The sequence below is a fragment of the Cavia porcellus genome, unplaced genomic scaffold (assembly GCF_034190915.1).
Source record: "Cavia porcellus strain 051 isolate PalLab524CR breed Dunkin Hartley unplaced genomic scaffold, mCavPor4.1 scaffold_20, whole genome shotgun sequence".
Lineage (NCBI taxonomy): Eukaryota > Metazoa > Chordata > Mammalia > Rodentia > Caviidae > Cavia > Cavia porcellus.
The window spans coordinates 40,647,360-40,665,494 of NW_026947503.1; the positions used below are offsets into that span (position 1 = coordinate 40,647,360).

General features: G+C 36.4%; 1 protein-coding gene across 2 annotated transcripts in view; it reads right to left on the minus strand.

Moving 5' to 3' along the window:
• Pik3c3 (phosphatidylinositol 3-kinase catalytic subunit type 3) overlaps window positions 1–18,135 on the minus strand; it is a 119,286-nt gene that overhangs the window by 46,386 nt on the left and 54,765 nt on the right. For both annotated transcript variants that reach the window (XM_003474000.5, XM_063231761.1), the window contains exons 11-14: window positions 16,474–16,628; window positions 14,179–14,269; window positions 12,277–12,344; window positions 1,148–1,253 (exon numbers count right to left, since the gene is read on the minus strand). In XM_003474000.5, coding sequence (XP_003474048.3) covers window positions 1,148–1,253; window positions 12,277–12,344; window positions 14,179–14,269; window positions 16,474–16,628 — 420 coding nt within the window. The remainder of the gene's footprint in view (window positions 1–1,147; window positions 1,254–12,276; window positions 12,345–14,178; window positions 14,270–16,473; window positions 16,629–18,135) is intronic.

An 18,135-nucleotide genomic window follows, 5' to 3' on the forward strand; every position in this document is an offset into this window, starting at 1 on the left:
GAAATGTGCTAGAATTGATATACTTTACTCCTCATTGTAATTACATTAGGGAGATATTGTTATTACCCTAATTGGTGATAAATGGCCGAAACAAAGATATCTTCAAGAAACTAAATCATCTATGTAAGAAAGGGAAACAGCCAAATACCAGTGTATTTCATGTTGGGTGGGTAGGGGGAACACCTCTAAAATCTGTTAAGTTTTATATAGTGATTCCTAGTTCATAAACATTGGCAAATATATTTTCTCATTTAATCTTCGCAATTAATCTGGTAAAGGCAGTTGGAGAAATATCCCCATGCCAAAGACGACAAAATTTAGGCTCAGAGAAACTGGAATGGCTTCATAGGATGAAAAGTGAGGTTACAAGACAGAACCAAGGGCCAATCTGTCAATCAGTTTGATAGTGAAAAGCTCTGTGCCCCGAGAACTACTTACAAACTTAGTCTCAAAGTGACTAATAAGATAAATTTTTGCAAACCTGAAGCATGAAACATTAGACAAAAGATAAAGTAAAATTTTCTGAAGAAAAGCCAGATTAATGAATGCATTTTGTGTTCATTGCCCTTGCACCCTCTGCTGGCTGGCTGTGACAGTGCTTTCAGAATCAAAAACTTAGAAGCACAAAGAAAACCAGCCTCAGAAGCTTTTAAAACCTGTAGATGAAACAAAGGACAGACAGTATCTGCAAGATGATTACGGCTGGATTTCTGAGAAGGTACCTAGTCTGGATAAAGAAAACAGAAAGCGAGTATATTATTTTAAAAGCGAGTATATTATTTCCTTTTGCTCCACATAGAGGCTTATTTCACTAGCGAATCAACAAGTTTTCTATAAAGGGTCAAAGAGTAAATATTTTATCTTGTTGGCCTTTTGGTTTCTATTCCAATTATTCAGCTGCTGCTGCAGTGAAAAACAAAGCCCAACCACATGTAAATGAATGAGTGATTACGTACTGATAAAGTATCAACATTACATAAAATGGGAACTTAAAAGTTAGTCCATGTATCAAAAATACCAATCTTCTTTTGACTTTCAACCATCTGAAAATGTAAAAGCCACTCTTCATTTGTGGGACATAATAAAACAGGCAGTGCACCAGCATGGCACATGTACAGCAATTTGTCGCCTCACATTAAACAGCTACCTTCAGCAGTGCCTGGCTGAATCTTCTCATCACATTCAGGTACATCTCATGGGTCTTTGGATCTCTCTGCTGAGTATCTTGGTCTTCACATTCCACTATCACGTACCTAAAAATAGTCGGATCATGTGAAAGAAATTCAGATTCACTTGGTAAGTATACTTTTTCACTAAAATACATTAATTCATATTTGCAAAAAATAAATGTGGGTAATGAAACTCAGCTTGTCACCCTTCTTTTAAAATGAAAAATAGCCAGGCGTGGTAGTGTATATGTGTAATTCCAGCACACAGGAGACTGAGGCAGGAGGATCATCACAAATTCAAGGACAGCCTGCAATACACAGTGAATTCAACACCAGTCTGAACTACACAGCAAGACCCTATCTCAAATAAGAGTAAATAAACAAATGTGAAAAATTAATGAGCAACATATACAACCATCAATAAAAAGTTAATGTAGTAACGCTTTTAACTGTGCAACATCCTAAATTTTCTAAAAATTCTTCCATCAAGGCAAAGCATTTCTTCCTCTTATTTTATGAGGTACATAAGAGTAGTAATTCAGCTGGGCATGGTGGCTCACGCCTGTAATCCCAGCACTGGGTAGGCTGAGGCAGGAGGATTGTTGCGAGTTCCAGGGCAGCCTAAGCTACAAAGTGAGCTCAAGGCCAGCCTGAAATGCACAGCAAGACCCTGTCTCAAAAAGACAAAACAAATAAACAAACAAAACAAATCAGTAATATATTCCAAAATCATGTATGTCCACATATAGAGTAAGTACCTCAAGAAAAAATACTATTTTTACAACTGTAATACTTTTGGTGTTACTTAAAAGCTTTCTTGTTCTGAAAATCATTCTGGAGCTCTCTCTCTCACAGCATATTTTTGAAAGACGAATAAAATTTTAATTTTTCTTTTCTTATCCAATTTCCCCATTTATCGAAAACTCACATATAGTTTTCAAATTTTCTAGGAAAGTTCCTTCTACTTCTGTTATAGATAATAAAAACATTTACTTACACTCCTTATACAACTACAAAAATCAAACAAGCAATAATCTGAGTCAGAGGTCATTTAATCAAGGGCTTCCAAATGTACTGATGGGAGCAAACTGTTATAGCAAATAACATTTGATATCACAACCTGATACACACTGCAATGTGTGTGTACACAGATACATAAAACTAAAGGCAATACTCTGAACAATGTTAACTAATATTTAATGTTCACTTTTTAAAAATACTTTTCTATTTGTTTTTGTTAAATAACAAATGCAAAGTTGTTAAATTTTAAATACTTTCAATGGACTATAACTTAAAAAATACAAATCTACACCAACTTCCATAGTTTGTCAACAATATAACTGAGAAACACTTTTTCTTGCCCATACGGCACAAGATAATTGTTGAGCTGAAACCAGAACTCAGGACTCTGGGGTCCCACGAAAGAACTTTTTCATACTACTAAGTTGATTCTCACCCTGTTTTATCCTTAAAAAACAACCCTCCTAAAATGATAATGTTTCCCAAGTCTCGAATCATGGATGCTTTTTGTTACCTAGTATACTATTTGTGGGAAAGCTCTATTCATTCATGTAACAAGGTAAACTTCATTAACAGTAGAAAGCTTAACTGTTTTATTCTCTACTATACCCTCAGCTCTTCTATGTCTGACTTATAATAATGATTATTTTATTGCTAAGTAAATGGAAGATTCCAAGATACACCTCAGGTCTATTTTCGCATATCTTTATGCAGTCTGCTCTTACATGAGACCCTCTTTTCAAGATACGGCTGCTCCCTTTTAACAGAGTATGTATAAAACTGAATTCATCAAACTAAATGGCACCTTTCTCTACCTTGACTGGAAGTACTATGAATATTCCAAGCACTTGGGATGAAAATTTTCAAATAGCAGAATTCACCACTTATGTTTCTCAAAAGGCAGGCAAGAAATATGTTTGAATCATCTGAATATTAAAAAAAAAAATGGAAAAGAGGGGTTGCACTCAAGCTAGAGGACCAAGTTCTGCTTTAAACTTAGGTTGACACTTTGTGTTCAACTTGTGATCCGTGATTCAGAGCCAAACTTAGTTGACTGTCTGCTGCCTCCAATATCTATACTCCATTATTCACCAGATCCTTCTGAATCCTCCTAATAAATGCCTCTTAAGGATGCTTCTGTGTTATGCTGCCCCACCTGGTATCAAACAGCAGATATTTGTCCTGTTAAACTCTAAAAGAAAATTACTTATTACTCAGTTTAATCATCCTAAACCTTTATTTAAAATGTTTTCATTATTTCCCACCATTATGAACGAGAACATCAGTATTACCCTTTTCTACTATTTTATAACAGATTTTGTAGACAATATTCTTTTCCAACCTTCCTCAATGTCCAGGGCATTCACTCTTACCTCAGGCAGGTCAACTTGGTAAAGTACCTATGCATGTACTTTATGCTTTTGTTCAAGCTCCATCCAGAAATAACTTTTCCTCTTTCTTCATCTTTCTATACTCTATATATGTGTTATGGATTAAAAACTGGTGGTCAGACTTCTGGGAGAACATGGCAGATAGATAGCAGCAGCTTCGGAGGCTCTCTGAGAAACCGCACTTAAAATGCAGGAATGGTGCCCGGCAAGAAGTCCTAAGCAAGGAGAGATATACTTTGCCAACCCAGGAACAAATTAAACTAAGAGAAACCAAGTGGAAACGCAATCCCAGTGATATAACAGGAACAGATAAGGTCTCAGCATGGAAGTTGGGGCCTGTGCCACTGGAAGCCACGATTTGAATTTCCTGCAGCCGCTGCTGCGTCCCAATCTGCGTGGAAAGGACAGAGGCGCGAAAGCTCTGAGAGTGGGAAGCGGTGAATGGAACTGAGAGCAGAACTGGCCGGGAGCCCTGCATCGACCTGCAGGCGAGTGATCGGATCAGGGACCCTTCCATAGAGTCGGAGGCTTCAGCAAAGGATATACTGGGATCAGGAGGACTAGCCGGAACAGGGTGCTGCAGTGACTTTAGTCACATATTCCCCGCTCAAGCGAGATTGGTGGGGAGTGCCTGGCTTGGGTGATGCTGCTGACTAAGACCCAGTAAGCTAGCCCAAACCAGATTCCAGCACCTGGAGGTGCACACTAACAGTGAAGCCTTCAGTAGGTTGACCTGGAGGGGCGGGCCCAGCATAGGCTGCCCAGGTCTGTGTCTCCCTAGTACACTGCAGTGGGTGGAAACACCTAGCCAGCGTAATTCAAACAAACTGTAACCGACAAAGAAAGAAACTGGACCTCCTACATACACTTTATAAAAGGAACAAAAAATATGGGAAAAGAGAGCAACAAGAAAGGCTCCTCGGCCCACAATCTTGAGAAACATGCAATATCAGACTCAGCACCAATAGACGTAAAGCGCTATCTCCAGAGCCTCATAGACAAGTTCAGGAATGAAGTTATTAATGACCTGAAGCAAGATATAAGTATAATAGTTAGAGAAATGCTAAGCACCGCCCAAGAAAAAAACAGATGGTGGAATGGAAGAACAGAAAAAAAGGGGAGAACTGTTTGATGGAGAAAATAGAGAAAACATAGAATATGTGAAGCAGGTTCAAAGAGATTACCAGGAAACTAAAACTCTATCGAAAACTGGCATAACAGCTTGAAAGAAACTAAGGACAGATTATCTGAACTGGAGGGCAGACATGTAATATGGGAGCATGAAATGAAAAACTTCTTAAAAATAACAAAAAAAACAAACAGCAACAATACAAAGGCTAGAAGATGATAAGAGGATCTATAACTTAAGAATTAAGAACATAAAAGAAGAAGTAGGGACACAAACAAATGGACTACAAAAGCTATTCACAAAAATAATCCAAGAGAATTTCCCTAATTTAGCAAATGGTAAAGATACTCAGATGTATGATGCATATAGTACCCCAGCCACCTACAATCCAAACAGAGCTACACCCAGGCATATAATAATCAAAATTCCAGAAATCCAATATAAGAACAGAATATGAAAAGCCGTCAGAGACAAGAAACAGATCACTTACAAGGGAACACCCATCAGAATCACAGCAGACTTCTCGGCAAAACTATCAAATCACGAAGAGCGTGGGGGGAAATAATTCAAGCTTTGAAAGATAATAACCTCCAGCCAAGATTGATATATCCTGCACAACTGTCACTAGAAATTGATGGAAAAACAAGGTGCTTCCAGGATAAAGAGGAAATAGGGGAATTTGCAAACACCAATTCAACTCTACAGAGAATACTGCAGGATATTCTAAAAAAGGAAAATACCAAGATTCCAGAAATAGTGGCAGAGAGGCCACAATGAATGGAGCACAAAGCGAAATGAAGAAGACAAACTGACAACAAATGACAGAAAAAGAGCTCAACAGAAACGAGGCAGAGAAGATCGGATGGTAGGAACAGCTATTTTGGAGAAAACAAGACATCATAATAGCTAGTGCTAATTTAGTATCTTGTTTTGAAGTCCCATCAAACTTGTATTCTTCTGCCTCCATCGGTCTTAAAAGGTTGTATCTTATTGGATTTTATTATACATGATAATATAAGCAAAAACTTTTATAGACAAGATTATACAGAAACCATTGTTCATTTTCTGTTAATTGGTTCTAAATACCCTGTAATAATGTCATTCTCTTGAATGGTTTTATAGTGTCTTGATATGTTTGGTGCTACAGTATACGAAGTTATACTCAAAGTTTTCAAGGAAAGAGACACTGTGGTAACTATTTTTATGTCAGGATATCTTGTGGTGAAACACTATTTTGCTTAAATGGTTAAATTTTGACCTGCGCTGTTCTGTTGTATGCCCTCTCTTATCTCAATTCCCCCCTTTTTAAAATTATTTACTTTTTTATTTTTATCTTTTTAATTAAGGGAAAATAAGTAAAAACTAGCAGGATACATTATAGTAACCTACTTTGATTTCCTATTAACTTGATTTGAAATCCTGTATTGCCCTCACCATCTTGTTTTGACTGATTATCCCCTATTCTGTTTTGCTTGATAGTACCAAGTCGAAAGTATAGGCAAAACTGTGGAGACAGTAAGATTCAATATGACACCCATTCTGGTTGACTATTATCTTCTTTTAAAGTCCTGTAATGTCTCCAATGTGTTGATTTTATTCTTTACTGTTTTGTTCAATTTTATTATAACTGGCAATTCTTCTTAAAATAGCAAGAGGCAGTATGGTAACCATTGTTGATCACCTTGTATTTTGTTTTTCCATTATCTATTGTGTCCATCCTTTTGATTTGACTGACTCTGTTCTGATATGTCGCATTTGGTATTACTCTCTTTAAAAAAAGTAATATAAGAACTATGGGAGTAATAAAACCCAAAATGTATAACTGTCATTGTACAAAAGAAAAGAAAGTGCTCTAATGGTTATAACTGCATATATGTTTAGGTGTATAAGATGGATAACTATATTACTGTTTTTTTTGGATCATAGAACAAAACTGTTTGCACTCTCACTGTTTGAAAGTCTACTTTATACGCTTTGATTTTGTAACTTGAACAACTATTTCTAAGATAACAATATGTAATCTATTAACTAGTGATTTCTTACTGCTTATTTTTTAAATTTTGTATTAATTGTACCCTTTTTTTTTCTTTTTCTCCTAAATTAAAAGCAAAACAAAACAAAAAAAAACTGGTGGTGAACATAACACCAGCTGAATTAAATCAGTATGGTGCTGAGTGTAGATTGTTCACCCGAGGGAAGCTGCCAGCATAGAAACGTGGAGATGAGTGAGGAGTTGTGGGTTCTCCTAAATGTTGCTGTTTTAAGCCACCAGTTCTCCTGGAGGAGCTTGTCATGACTAGCTTCCCCAGTGGGAGTTCGACTAGTGTCATCAGAGGAACTCAGGACCTTTTTAGTGAGAATGGTTGTGGTTCACTTTTGGGGAGTTCTGGTCCTTGCATCGAGCAATGCCTCCTGGCTCTAGAAGGGAAGATGTGTGTTGTTCAATCTCCAGGAGAAACTTGTCATGCTGGCTTACTAGTATGTACTCAACTGTTTGTACCATTGGAGGAGCTCACAATCTCTGTGTAGCTGAGGATGGCTGTAGTACTTCTCAAGGCAGCCCTGATTCTTACTTTGAGCATGACTTGTCAGCTCTGCTATAGAACTTCAACCATCCAACACAAGTCCTTCATCCCAATGGCATAGATTTTGTAGCTTTCACCACTGATTTTTGCGCCTTTCCAGCACAGATCTGTAAAACAGACTAGCATGAGTCCTCCTCATGGGCTCTAGACCTCCAGTTAGACTCTTGGGAGACATTGTCACGGGCTCTAGGTTTTCATCTGAACTCATGCAGGACACTGCTGTGGGATCCAGGCCCTTGGCTGAATATTCTGTCTTTAGTGTTGTGGACAGATTCCCTGTACTTTCTGTGTTTAACTCTGGGAGACTATCATAAAACATATATTATAAATTCTGTGTCCTGATTCTAACTGTTCTCATAATCCCTGACTACAACACCGTTCTTCAAGCGCAGCTGGCATTTTGTCTCTCCAGGAAGTCTTTGTAGATGCTAACAAGCTCTTCCTTTTCTAACTTCCCAGAACAGGCTAAGCCTCTCCCTCATACAGCTTGTGGTGAGATAATGGTTTCCAGTCTGCCGGTTGCACATTTGGGACTCTACATAGGTTATTTGGAAAGTGATGCCAGGTGCCACACTCTTAAAAACTAAGCATCTCTAGATATACCCAGTATGATCTTAAACAAAGGCAATGAGCCCCTCCATTTCTCAGAACAATATTGTATTCTAGTAACATGTTTTAGCAAACCTGTATAACCCAGAATTTGCTGTAACTGTGTGAGAAGTTGAACCATAATACTGGTTCCACCATATCATCTTCCCACCAAGAGTTCTAAGCTAAAAAATCAAAAAACTCTTGAATCCAGTATGCTCTCAGACCTTCCAGAGATGTCAATAAACATAGGCTATTTAAATGAAAATTACAAGTTCAGTTTCTCAGTCATATTCTAGATAGTTCAAGTGCTCGGTAGGTATCTATACAGCACTGAGCATCATTTACATAATTGCATAAAGTTCTCCTGGACAACTACATTAATGAGCCTCAAATGGCTAAGAAATAAACATGTTTTCCATTCATGATATTTTAGAGTATTTGGTCATTTAAGAACAACATCCTAAGAATGTCAAAAAACCTTGGTTCTAAACTATAAAAATGGCAATATGACCCTTATTCAAAGCCAATCCTGATTGGTTGAAGTTCCTGATTGACTCCATCAAATTTGCATATTTGTTTCTTTTCATTATACAGCAGACTCATTTACAAACGAATATATGGATGGCTACAATATACAAGCCCTACTGTGGTATGCTGTCTTCTGATCTTCATGGCCACCAACTAAACAGTATGGTTGCAACTATTTTCTGTGACTGAAGTACACACTGGTCTTCAAGATAAGGGTCAAGTAGCAAACACCTCTAAAAATTATTCAAGTCAAACTTCTGCAAAAAAAAAAAACCCACAAAAACCAAATTCATCTGAAATATGAATGACTGCATCATCTCCAAATATGAGAAAGGTTAGATCAAGAGAGAGATCCTAGATTTGAAACATTTCTCAGTTCTCTGTTCACACCAATAGTCTAGCTTATAGAAAGCACTCTCGAGTATTCCCTTGAAAGCTGTCACCTCAAAGTAGAATGCAGACAAGTCTGTCTGGGTAGTCACTGTAGGATGACATCAGTGAGGCTACCCATTTCCCGGCAATTTCATTTTGTGGAGTAAATAACTTTTAGTACCTTGAAAGGTTTTAGAAGTTATAGAAAACATGTCAAAATATCCAAAGTTTACTTTCAATTTCGACGCACTAGAATGACTATGAAACTAAGAAAACTGGAACAATTTATAGATTCAGATGCCCAACATTTTACAGATTGAAGACTATAACTCCCCTCTGTGGCTTAAAAGGTTGACACAATTCATTTTAAAAAGAGTGTCTCCACAATTACAGACCCCTATGGATTTAGCTACAGCTGGAATCATGTTTAAATCACTGGAAAGGGAACAAATGAAAAAAGGGCTTCAAAATGTTCAAAGGAAATAATACAATTGGTTAGGTTTATATTTTAATACATTCATTATAATAGAGTAAGCCTACTGAGGAATATTTAATTTCTCACATCTCATTAACATTTTTATACTATTCTTTTTTCCATGTTCAAATAGAGAATGATCATTTTAAACCATTTAAAATTATTTTTCATATTATTCTCCTACATTCACAAAAGCAGTATGTCTACCAAAATCAAGATTTCACACCAACATATTTTCTCCCCTTGAGTATTTCTAAATGTGTAATGTGCAGACTACAAATATGGGAAAAATAATTATCCCTTACAGAATGAATAGACATAGCACATACTATTACTCTAATGAATCAGAGATACAGGGAGAAAACACAAATCAAATCTCAGTCTGATGGAATGTACCTAGTCTGGGAACTGGGGCAGCATTTTATTAACTATAGAAAAAAAATCAAGTGCTTTTCCCAAACAGAAACTGCTGCATTGCTGAAAAGTGTTCATCTATGGCAGTGGTTTCCTCCTGTTCAGCTGCTTTCAGAATGATATGAAAACTCTTCCTACATAAAATAACAGATTAAAGATTCTATCAAAACTAATTTCGTATTTTACAATGAAAGCTGTTCTACAATTAAATCCAACAATATGTATAATTTCAAAACACCACATGATCAGTATATAAACATACAGTTTGTCTAGTACTGGCTACTTTCCACAGAGAAAACTTTCTACAAATATTGTAAGGAAACAAAAATATCTATAAAGGGCTGGGGATGCCTGGCAAGCGTGAGGTTTTAAGTTCAATTCCCAGGAATAAAAGAATACATAAAATGTAACTTTTGAAACATCCACGAAGCTTTCAAGTACTTAAAAACTTGTGACCAGGCCCTATTTGGGGGGTGGGGGATGGTATGAGGGATTGACCTTTAGCCTTCACAGTAAGCTAGCTAACATCTAGTTATTTTAGCTAGCTAACATCTAGTTATTTTATGTTTTTTTTTCCTTCCTTTCGACTTTTTGTTTGGTGACAGCATCTTATTAGGTCACTAAATTGTCCAGGTGGGCTTGAACTTGCAATCCTTCTGCCTCAGTCTCCCAGGATGCTGGTTACTCATGTGCCACATGCCTCGTGGGGTACACCTGTAATCTCAGCACACTGGAAGCGGGGGCAGGAAGACTGCTGTGAGTCTGAGGACAGCCTGTGCTACATAAGCAAGATCCTGTCTCAGAAAACAAACAAATAAATGCTACAGCAATTTGGTAATGAGAATTTCTGAGCTCTTTTTTTTTTTTTTTTTTAAATCTGTACCGGGGATCAAACTTCAGACCATGCACTTGCAAGGCAGGCGCTTATGCTACTGAGCTAAATCCCCAGCTGGTAATGAGAATTTCTAAGGAAAACTTTTCTTTTTTTGGTCTTTTTGAAACCAAGCAGTTCAGGCTGGCCTTAAACTCACTTTGTAGGCCAGGCTGGCCTCGAAGCTCACAGCAATCCTCCCTGCATCAATCTACTGAATGCTGGGATTAGGATTACAGGTGTGTGCTACCACCCTTAGCTAACTTTTTCAAAGGAAAATTAGAATACCAATTAGCCAGAATATTCTGCCAATATTTTCAAAGGTATACTAAAATTTAATGTGATGGAAAGGCATTTGTATGAATACTAAACTTTAACTTAAAGTAAACAACTACTTTTCTTCCCACTACTGAAGTTTAGAGGAGAGGGGATAAATCACAGGTTCCAGAAGAGGGAAAAAATGATTGATTTGGCAGTTAAACTGTTGATAGTAACTTTTCTTTTGTTGTAAACAGAATAATAAAGGTGCAAACAAACACTCTTAATGGGCACTATATTTGTTAAAAAGAGTGATCTGATTTAGTTATTTTTTGGATACAGGAGAGTATCTAGAATAACACTGTATGGAAAATGTGAGAACAAAGTTAAAGCTTGACTAGACTCCTAACAGTTTCTCCAAACCAAGTCTAAAAAGAGTGTTTTGTTTAATTTCACCATGAAAAGCAAAATGCCTCATTATTATTCAAAAATAATAAGCTTTCAGAACAGATGTCCACTAATTAATTTATACTATTTAAATTAAGGTTGTAAATTAAGCAGTAAGATAAGATCAGAGATCACTTCTACAATTAAACAAGCTATGTATATCAAGAAGTTTAAAAAGTTATACACAGCTTTCAATATTCTCTCAAATATAAAAGGCTTCTAGGCTTCTAGTAAAGCTCACCCAACTGGCTCTGCCCTTTGTTTTTCTCTGTAAAACTGGTAAGACTCATATAAATAGTATTGAACCCTAGTGTTTACTTCTATTGAGCCAAAATATCTCTCATTTAGGTTTAAGCTGTTTATCTTTTAACATTTAAGGAGGATCTGTCACAGATAAGTGAAACCAAGTTTCCTACAGCTGTGTCTGGAATTCAATTAGTCTCTCTTGCCTTAGTTCGCTCTTTTCTTCAACTCACTGAGCATACTGTTCTCATGTAAAACAGAGGGTCATACTTAGCCATGTAACTACAGAAGGAAATATGAGAAAAGGTCACTGAAAATATTCTGCCAACCATAAAGTGGTAAATGATCTAATCCTAGATCAGGGCTTCAGTTCAGTTAGAGCATGCCTCTGCCAGTTTCTTCATCATGAAAAGGAAATAAGGTAATTTTGAGCTCTGACTTTGTATTTTTGCATAATTCCAATATTCTGGTAAATAAAGTGAAAATACACTTTTGAAAACTTATAAAGGATCATACATTAGTTACAGAGCATAAAAATCAAACAGACCAAACTATAAAAATATGTTACCCTAGCTCGTGGAAATTTAGTAAACAGAAGAGAAGTACTGATACTAAAAAGCATTATTCTGTGAATACAGTTACAAAAGAACTTAAGTAAACATAAATACTTTTTCTAGGCTCTTTATGATTGCCTATATTTAAAGTTAAATTGTCATTACATTTGAAGAATGGGAAAAATAGTCTTTGGAAATAAGAAAATAAAAAAAAACTATTTTCACATACCAGTATAAATAATTAGCCAGCGTCGAGTTCTTGCAGGCTCTTGATATTAAGAAGGTACACAGATCTTGCTGAAAGAATTAAAGGAATGTATATATAATAACCCACTACTAATTGGAATGATCAGCTTTCTTCTGTATATCCTATGCTGTAATGCAGATTTCCAACTGTCTGTCTACTCTTCCACATTTTTCTTCACCCTCGCTACCCACCCATCTCATCCATCCACCAATGCACCCACCAAGTGTTTATCAGGCAATATGTAAGAGGTTAAGATATCTTGGTTTACAGTTAACTGTCTTCCTAAGAGCTTAATATTTGGTAGGAGATACAGACACTGAAGAAATGGTCATTGAAATAATATAGAATAGGTCACAAAAGAGAGTAAACAGGACATCACATTTAGGTTGAGTCCAAGATAACGCTACATATAAAAAGATCCTGAGTTTGGCTTGTTCAAAAAATTTTTCAAGGGCCCATTATATTTTAGTATAGCTAAAATATAATGAATACTAAAGTAAAGATAGACAAAGGTCAAATTATATAAAACCTTTTAAAGCTGACAATATGGAGTATGAACTTCATTTAAAAAGCAGCAGACATGGGAAGAAAAATCTTAATGGGAAAGTAAGATGGCCTGACTTATACTTTATGAAAATAACTGGTCATTATGAGACGTACAAACCTGAGATTAGTTGAAAATGCTATCAAAGTTACCTAAGACAGTATATGGTGAGAGTGTAGGCAACAAGAAGTTAAATTTAAGAAATTCTCGGGGGTAGGAAATGGATCTAGGCATGGGGAAGCTAGGGAGGGGTAAGGGACATAAAAAGGATCAAGATTGAATAAAAAAAAGGATCAAGATGCACTATATGTATGTTTCAAACTCCCGTAATGGGTACATTTAGTATGTACTGCAAACATATACTAATAAAACTTTTTAAACTAAACAAAATATAAAAGAGGCATCATTATCCTTCTAATATGAACAGACGTATGACTATTATCCATGCAGCACCAGGACCTTGGCTTCGCGCAGCCACATAGCTGGACTGTGTTGTTTTCTGCTGCATCAACCCTAGTGCCTAGATCATACAAGGACCAAAATCTATGCATGGATGACAGCCTGATTTAATCACCGAATGAATGTTTAGTTTGAAAAGGCAAAATAATTAGCCCACCATAGAATGGTTTCTTAGCACTCACATAAGGATTCTATTACAGATTAAAAATTCTTTCCTTAGATAAATATGCCTGTTACATCAAGAGGTACAAAGTAGTTAAAAAGATTCACTGTTATTAATTTATAAACTAATATATGTAAAAATTGAACTTTTAACATCAAAGCATGTATTAAGAGTTTTCATCACTAGGACACTAGAATATTAAATTAGAAGTCTTGAGGACAAATTGGGTAGTACATACAAGGTTAAGTGTTGCAGTGTACTTCCTAACGTACTTTTCAACATAGCTCTACCCTGAGAAGCCTGTTTAACCTCAAAAATAAATCTATCTGTATAAGTTTTAAAAAGATCTCATATATTATCCTGGTATCAAAGTCATATATTTGTACAATGTAATCATGAACAATGACAATTACAGTAATGCTCATAAATATGCTAAAAAGTAAATATTCTGAGTCTAATAAAATATTTAAGCCTAGTTCATTTTCACAATCCACATGAATTCATTTATACACCCACAGCACCAATAAAATGATGTGAATTAAAGATATGTGGTACATTATAGTGAAGGGAGAAGTTATAAATGTACAACATAAAACAAGTTATTTAACAAAGCTATAATATTTAGTCTATTAATCAAAATCAAGGCTTTAAACACCAAAGTAAGATGTTTATTTGGTAGGGTCTCTCCTACAGTCAGCTTCAAAGGCTTTGTACTAACCTCTAGATTTTCACCATCTGAAACTTCTTTTGCTTTAGAGGCAGGAGGAGGGGAAGACACAGGAGGAAGAGGACTGGTTATAATCTGAGAGCTGAAAAGTAAAAGGAAACATCACTGACATGCAAGACACTCTGTCTGTACGAGAAAACACACGTGAGCATCTGGGGGTGCTGAGGGTGGAACACGGGACTTCTGCCCAGAACAACATCTGCAGCACGTTTCATTTTACTTCTTGAATTCTGAGCCAGAGTCTTACTAAGGTGCCCGAGCTGAGCTTGAACTTGTGATCCTAGCATATCAGCCTCCAGCTAGCTGGGCTTAAGGTGTGCCTGGCTGAAAACAACATGTTTTAGCATAGCTCAATTTAATCGCATATGGTTAGTGTGTCCTGCTCAACATGAGCCACATACTACCTTCTGGGAAAAGACCTACATGCTAAAGATTACACAGCAATATCAAGAGTAAAAACAAATGCATATATTAATGTAGGTTTTAATAACTAGTATGAGTATTGGGTTTCCTTTTTTTTTTCTTTTGGATGGCTCAGGGGATTGAACCCAGGGCCTTCATACTATACGGCCTATACCTCTCTGCCATTTTGAGACAGGCTGCCCAAACAGGGACAACACTTGTAATCCTCCAGCTTCAGCCTCCTAGAGTGCTGACATTATAGGTGTGTACCACCACATGGGGCCTATTTTTTTCAAGACTATTTAACATTAAATCTGCATTTCCCAAGTATATATGGCCACCTCCACCTCTCTGTTGGGGTGCGGGGTACCGAGGGCCTCACACTTGCCAGCCAGGCGCTTAAACTGCTGAGTTAAATCCCTGGACCCGCCACCTCTTTTATCTTCTTAAAAAATTGCACAGAGTAATTCATGAACAACACACCACAATTTGGGAGCCAAGAATTCTACTATTGATTCCTCCTATGCATTCCTCACATTTGGAAAAAAATGGTCTAGTTTTCATCCTGTCAAAAAGTCTTGAATAACAGAGAATTAGTAGTATAGTTATCTATCTTGCACACATACACATACAGTTATATGTGTGGACTTACATACATACAATCTTTTCCATTTTCTCCCTTCCCTTTCCCAGTTTTCTTTCCTTTTGAGCACCACTTTCTTTCTTTTTCATTATTACAGTACCCATTGTACCTTTTGGGTCTTATTACTCTTTCAGTTTTTTATTATTATTAATTTTTCACACAAGGGAGACAATATAATATTTACAAATGTGAGTCTGATTTATTTCACTTATGAGGATATCCTCAAGTTGCCTCCATTTAGAAGTCAATTAATATTTGTTAAGAAAAAGACAGGGGTGATTTATTTAATTTCTCATCCTGCCCTTTGTCTGTAAATTAAGGATATGAATACCAACCTTAGAGATTGTTACAATGAGGGATGTTCTGGTGGCCAATTGGTTAGCACTCAACTGTTGCACTGGAAATATAATGCATGTGGATCACTTGGCATAGGGTCAAGGATAACAGTTGGGCTTTGGTAACTGTTATTGTTAATAGCGGGCTTCTAACCCAGATAATATGCTATATGCTTAGTATGACTACAGAAGAAGTGAAAGCAGCTAATAAAATATACAACTTCTCATAACTATTTGAGGCCACTACAATGTCCCTTTCCTCATTTTCTGTGAACATGAATAGTAGTAACTAACACTTATTGAACACATTGTGTTAGACAATTTTCTGCATGGTAAATTAGTCTGAAATTATTTAATCTTCAGAAAATCCATAAGGATTGGTTACTACTACTGTATTTTTAAGGGGAGAAATGTGGAGCTACATAAAGAATACTCTAATAATTGTGCACAGCTAATAGATGGATTGGTGGTGTACACCTCTAATTCCAGCATTCTGGAAGCCTGAGTCAAGAGGGTCACAAATTTGACTTTAGTCCTGGCAACGTAGCAACTTAGTGAAAGCCTGTCTCAAAATTATAAAAGAGCTGGAGATGTAGGTCAACACAAAGCATGGATTCAATCCCAGTACAGGACAGAGGGGCATTAGGATAATGATGACGATGATGACGACAATGACAAAACAAAAACAAAACTGTATAGCTTATAATAAACAGTGGAGTTGAGACTTTACTATAGGTATTTGGATTTGATAGCATACACAATACTGCTCACTAATATACTAAGTTGTGTTTCATAAATGCACATGTTATATTCATTGATAATTTTGGCACATCTAGAGAAAAAGTCTGAGAAGACAATTTAAAACAGTGAAAAAATCTGAAATATATCCTTACTGAATATCCATACCTATCAATTTCTGTGGAACTTATTCCAGAAGTTGACACACTCTCTGACACTGAACCCTGACTGTCCTTCTTGGTTGGTTCCAATCCATTCTTTATGTCATCAAAATTTTCATATTTGAGAGCCTGGACCAGCTGCAATAAATACATCAACAAATCCTGGAACACAAACAACAACAAAATAGGCAAACATTAGAAAAACAAAAACAGAATACAGACACAAGTTATTTCTAAATGTTTTATGTTTACTTACTACTCTTTAGCTATTTTAACTTTGGCATGTTACTAAGTTACTTAATACCTCTTGGTGCCTCATAACATTTTTTTTTTTTTTTTTTGAGACACGGTCTTGTTATACAGCATAGGTTGGCCTTGAACTCACTATGTAGCCCCAAATGGCCTCAAACCCATGGTGATCAACCTGCCTCAGCTTCCCAAATGCTAGGATTATAGGCATGTGCCACGACACCCAGTGCATTCTTAGCTACAAAATGAACACAACAGCATAAAACTTAGATAAAGTCATGAGGATTAAGGCAGCTAATAAAAGAACATTACAGAAGAGAAAGTGGCACACAATTAAGTGGCTGTCTAATCACCAGTGTAATGTAGTGGCCTCTGAAAAGCTAAAATATTAAACCAGAAAAACAGTGGCAGATGGAGATAGTTTGTATAAAACAGTAATCAAACATGGATCCTCTTTCCCCCAGCGAAACAGATAAATACATTCCACAAAGTGTGATCAAAGTATAGTTACTATTTAAATAAAAGATTCAGACTATACAGTAAACATTTAAATATAAAAACTTAAACACAATAAAAGACCTATTAATCCCCTCAAAGAACCTTAACTTTCTTTGAACACTCTTGTTCTATAGTCTTTGCCATTTTCTGAAGCAGCTCTGAAGTCCTCACTTGTGAACAGATGATCACGAAATATGGTAAACACTATTGCTATGTGCCACCAAGAGAAAGGTAGGCTCCTCTCGTGAAAACATCCCAGTGGGTCCTCATCTACCCAACTCACCAGATCCACCAACATGAGACTTCTGGCTCTGTCACTTCCTCAACATCAAAATGACCGAGAGAGGTAGACATGTGAATCAGTTCAGGGCAGTAAGACAGCTGTGCCAGTGAGACTAAGCACACTCAAAATATTCCAGAACTGCTTCAGAAAGGGTGAGTATGTTTGAAGCAAGGAGCATTCATTTGATAGGAATTATTGGCAATATTATAATAAAATGTTTTTTTGGTTTTTGGTACCAGGAATCAAACTCAGGGCCTTGCCCTTGCCAAGCAGGCAACTAAACTTTCTATTTAAACATTCATTGCTACTTTTCAATCTGACCTTGTATGCTTCAAATAATTACATAAGAGACTTCAAATTTTCAAGTTCTAAAAACATTTCTATGTCATGATTTTTCCTGATTAAGCTTTTTTAAGCTTTTGATTTTTTTCTTTGAAAGTTCACTTCTAGAGAACTTTGCAACTTAAATGGAAGATTCTATAAAACACATTTTAATACTCTTAAGGAAATGCTTGCTTCTGCCAACTCCCAAAAGAAGCTCAAAGAAAATAAATGGCTAAACCTAAATTCCACATGCTTTATTAGGGTAAAAATGTATCAACAACATAGCCTTTACTTTTCTAAGTTTCTCTGAGTGTA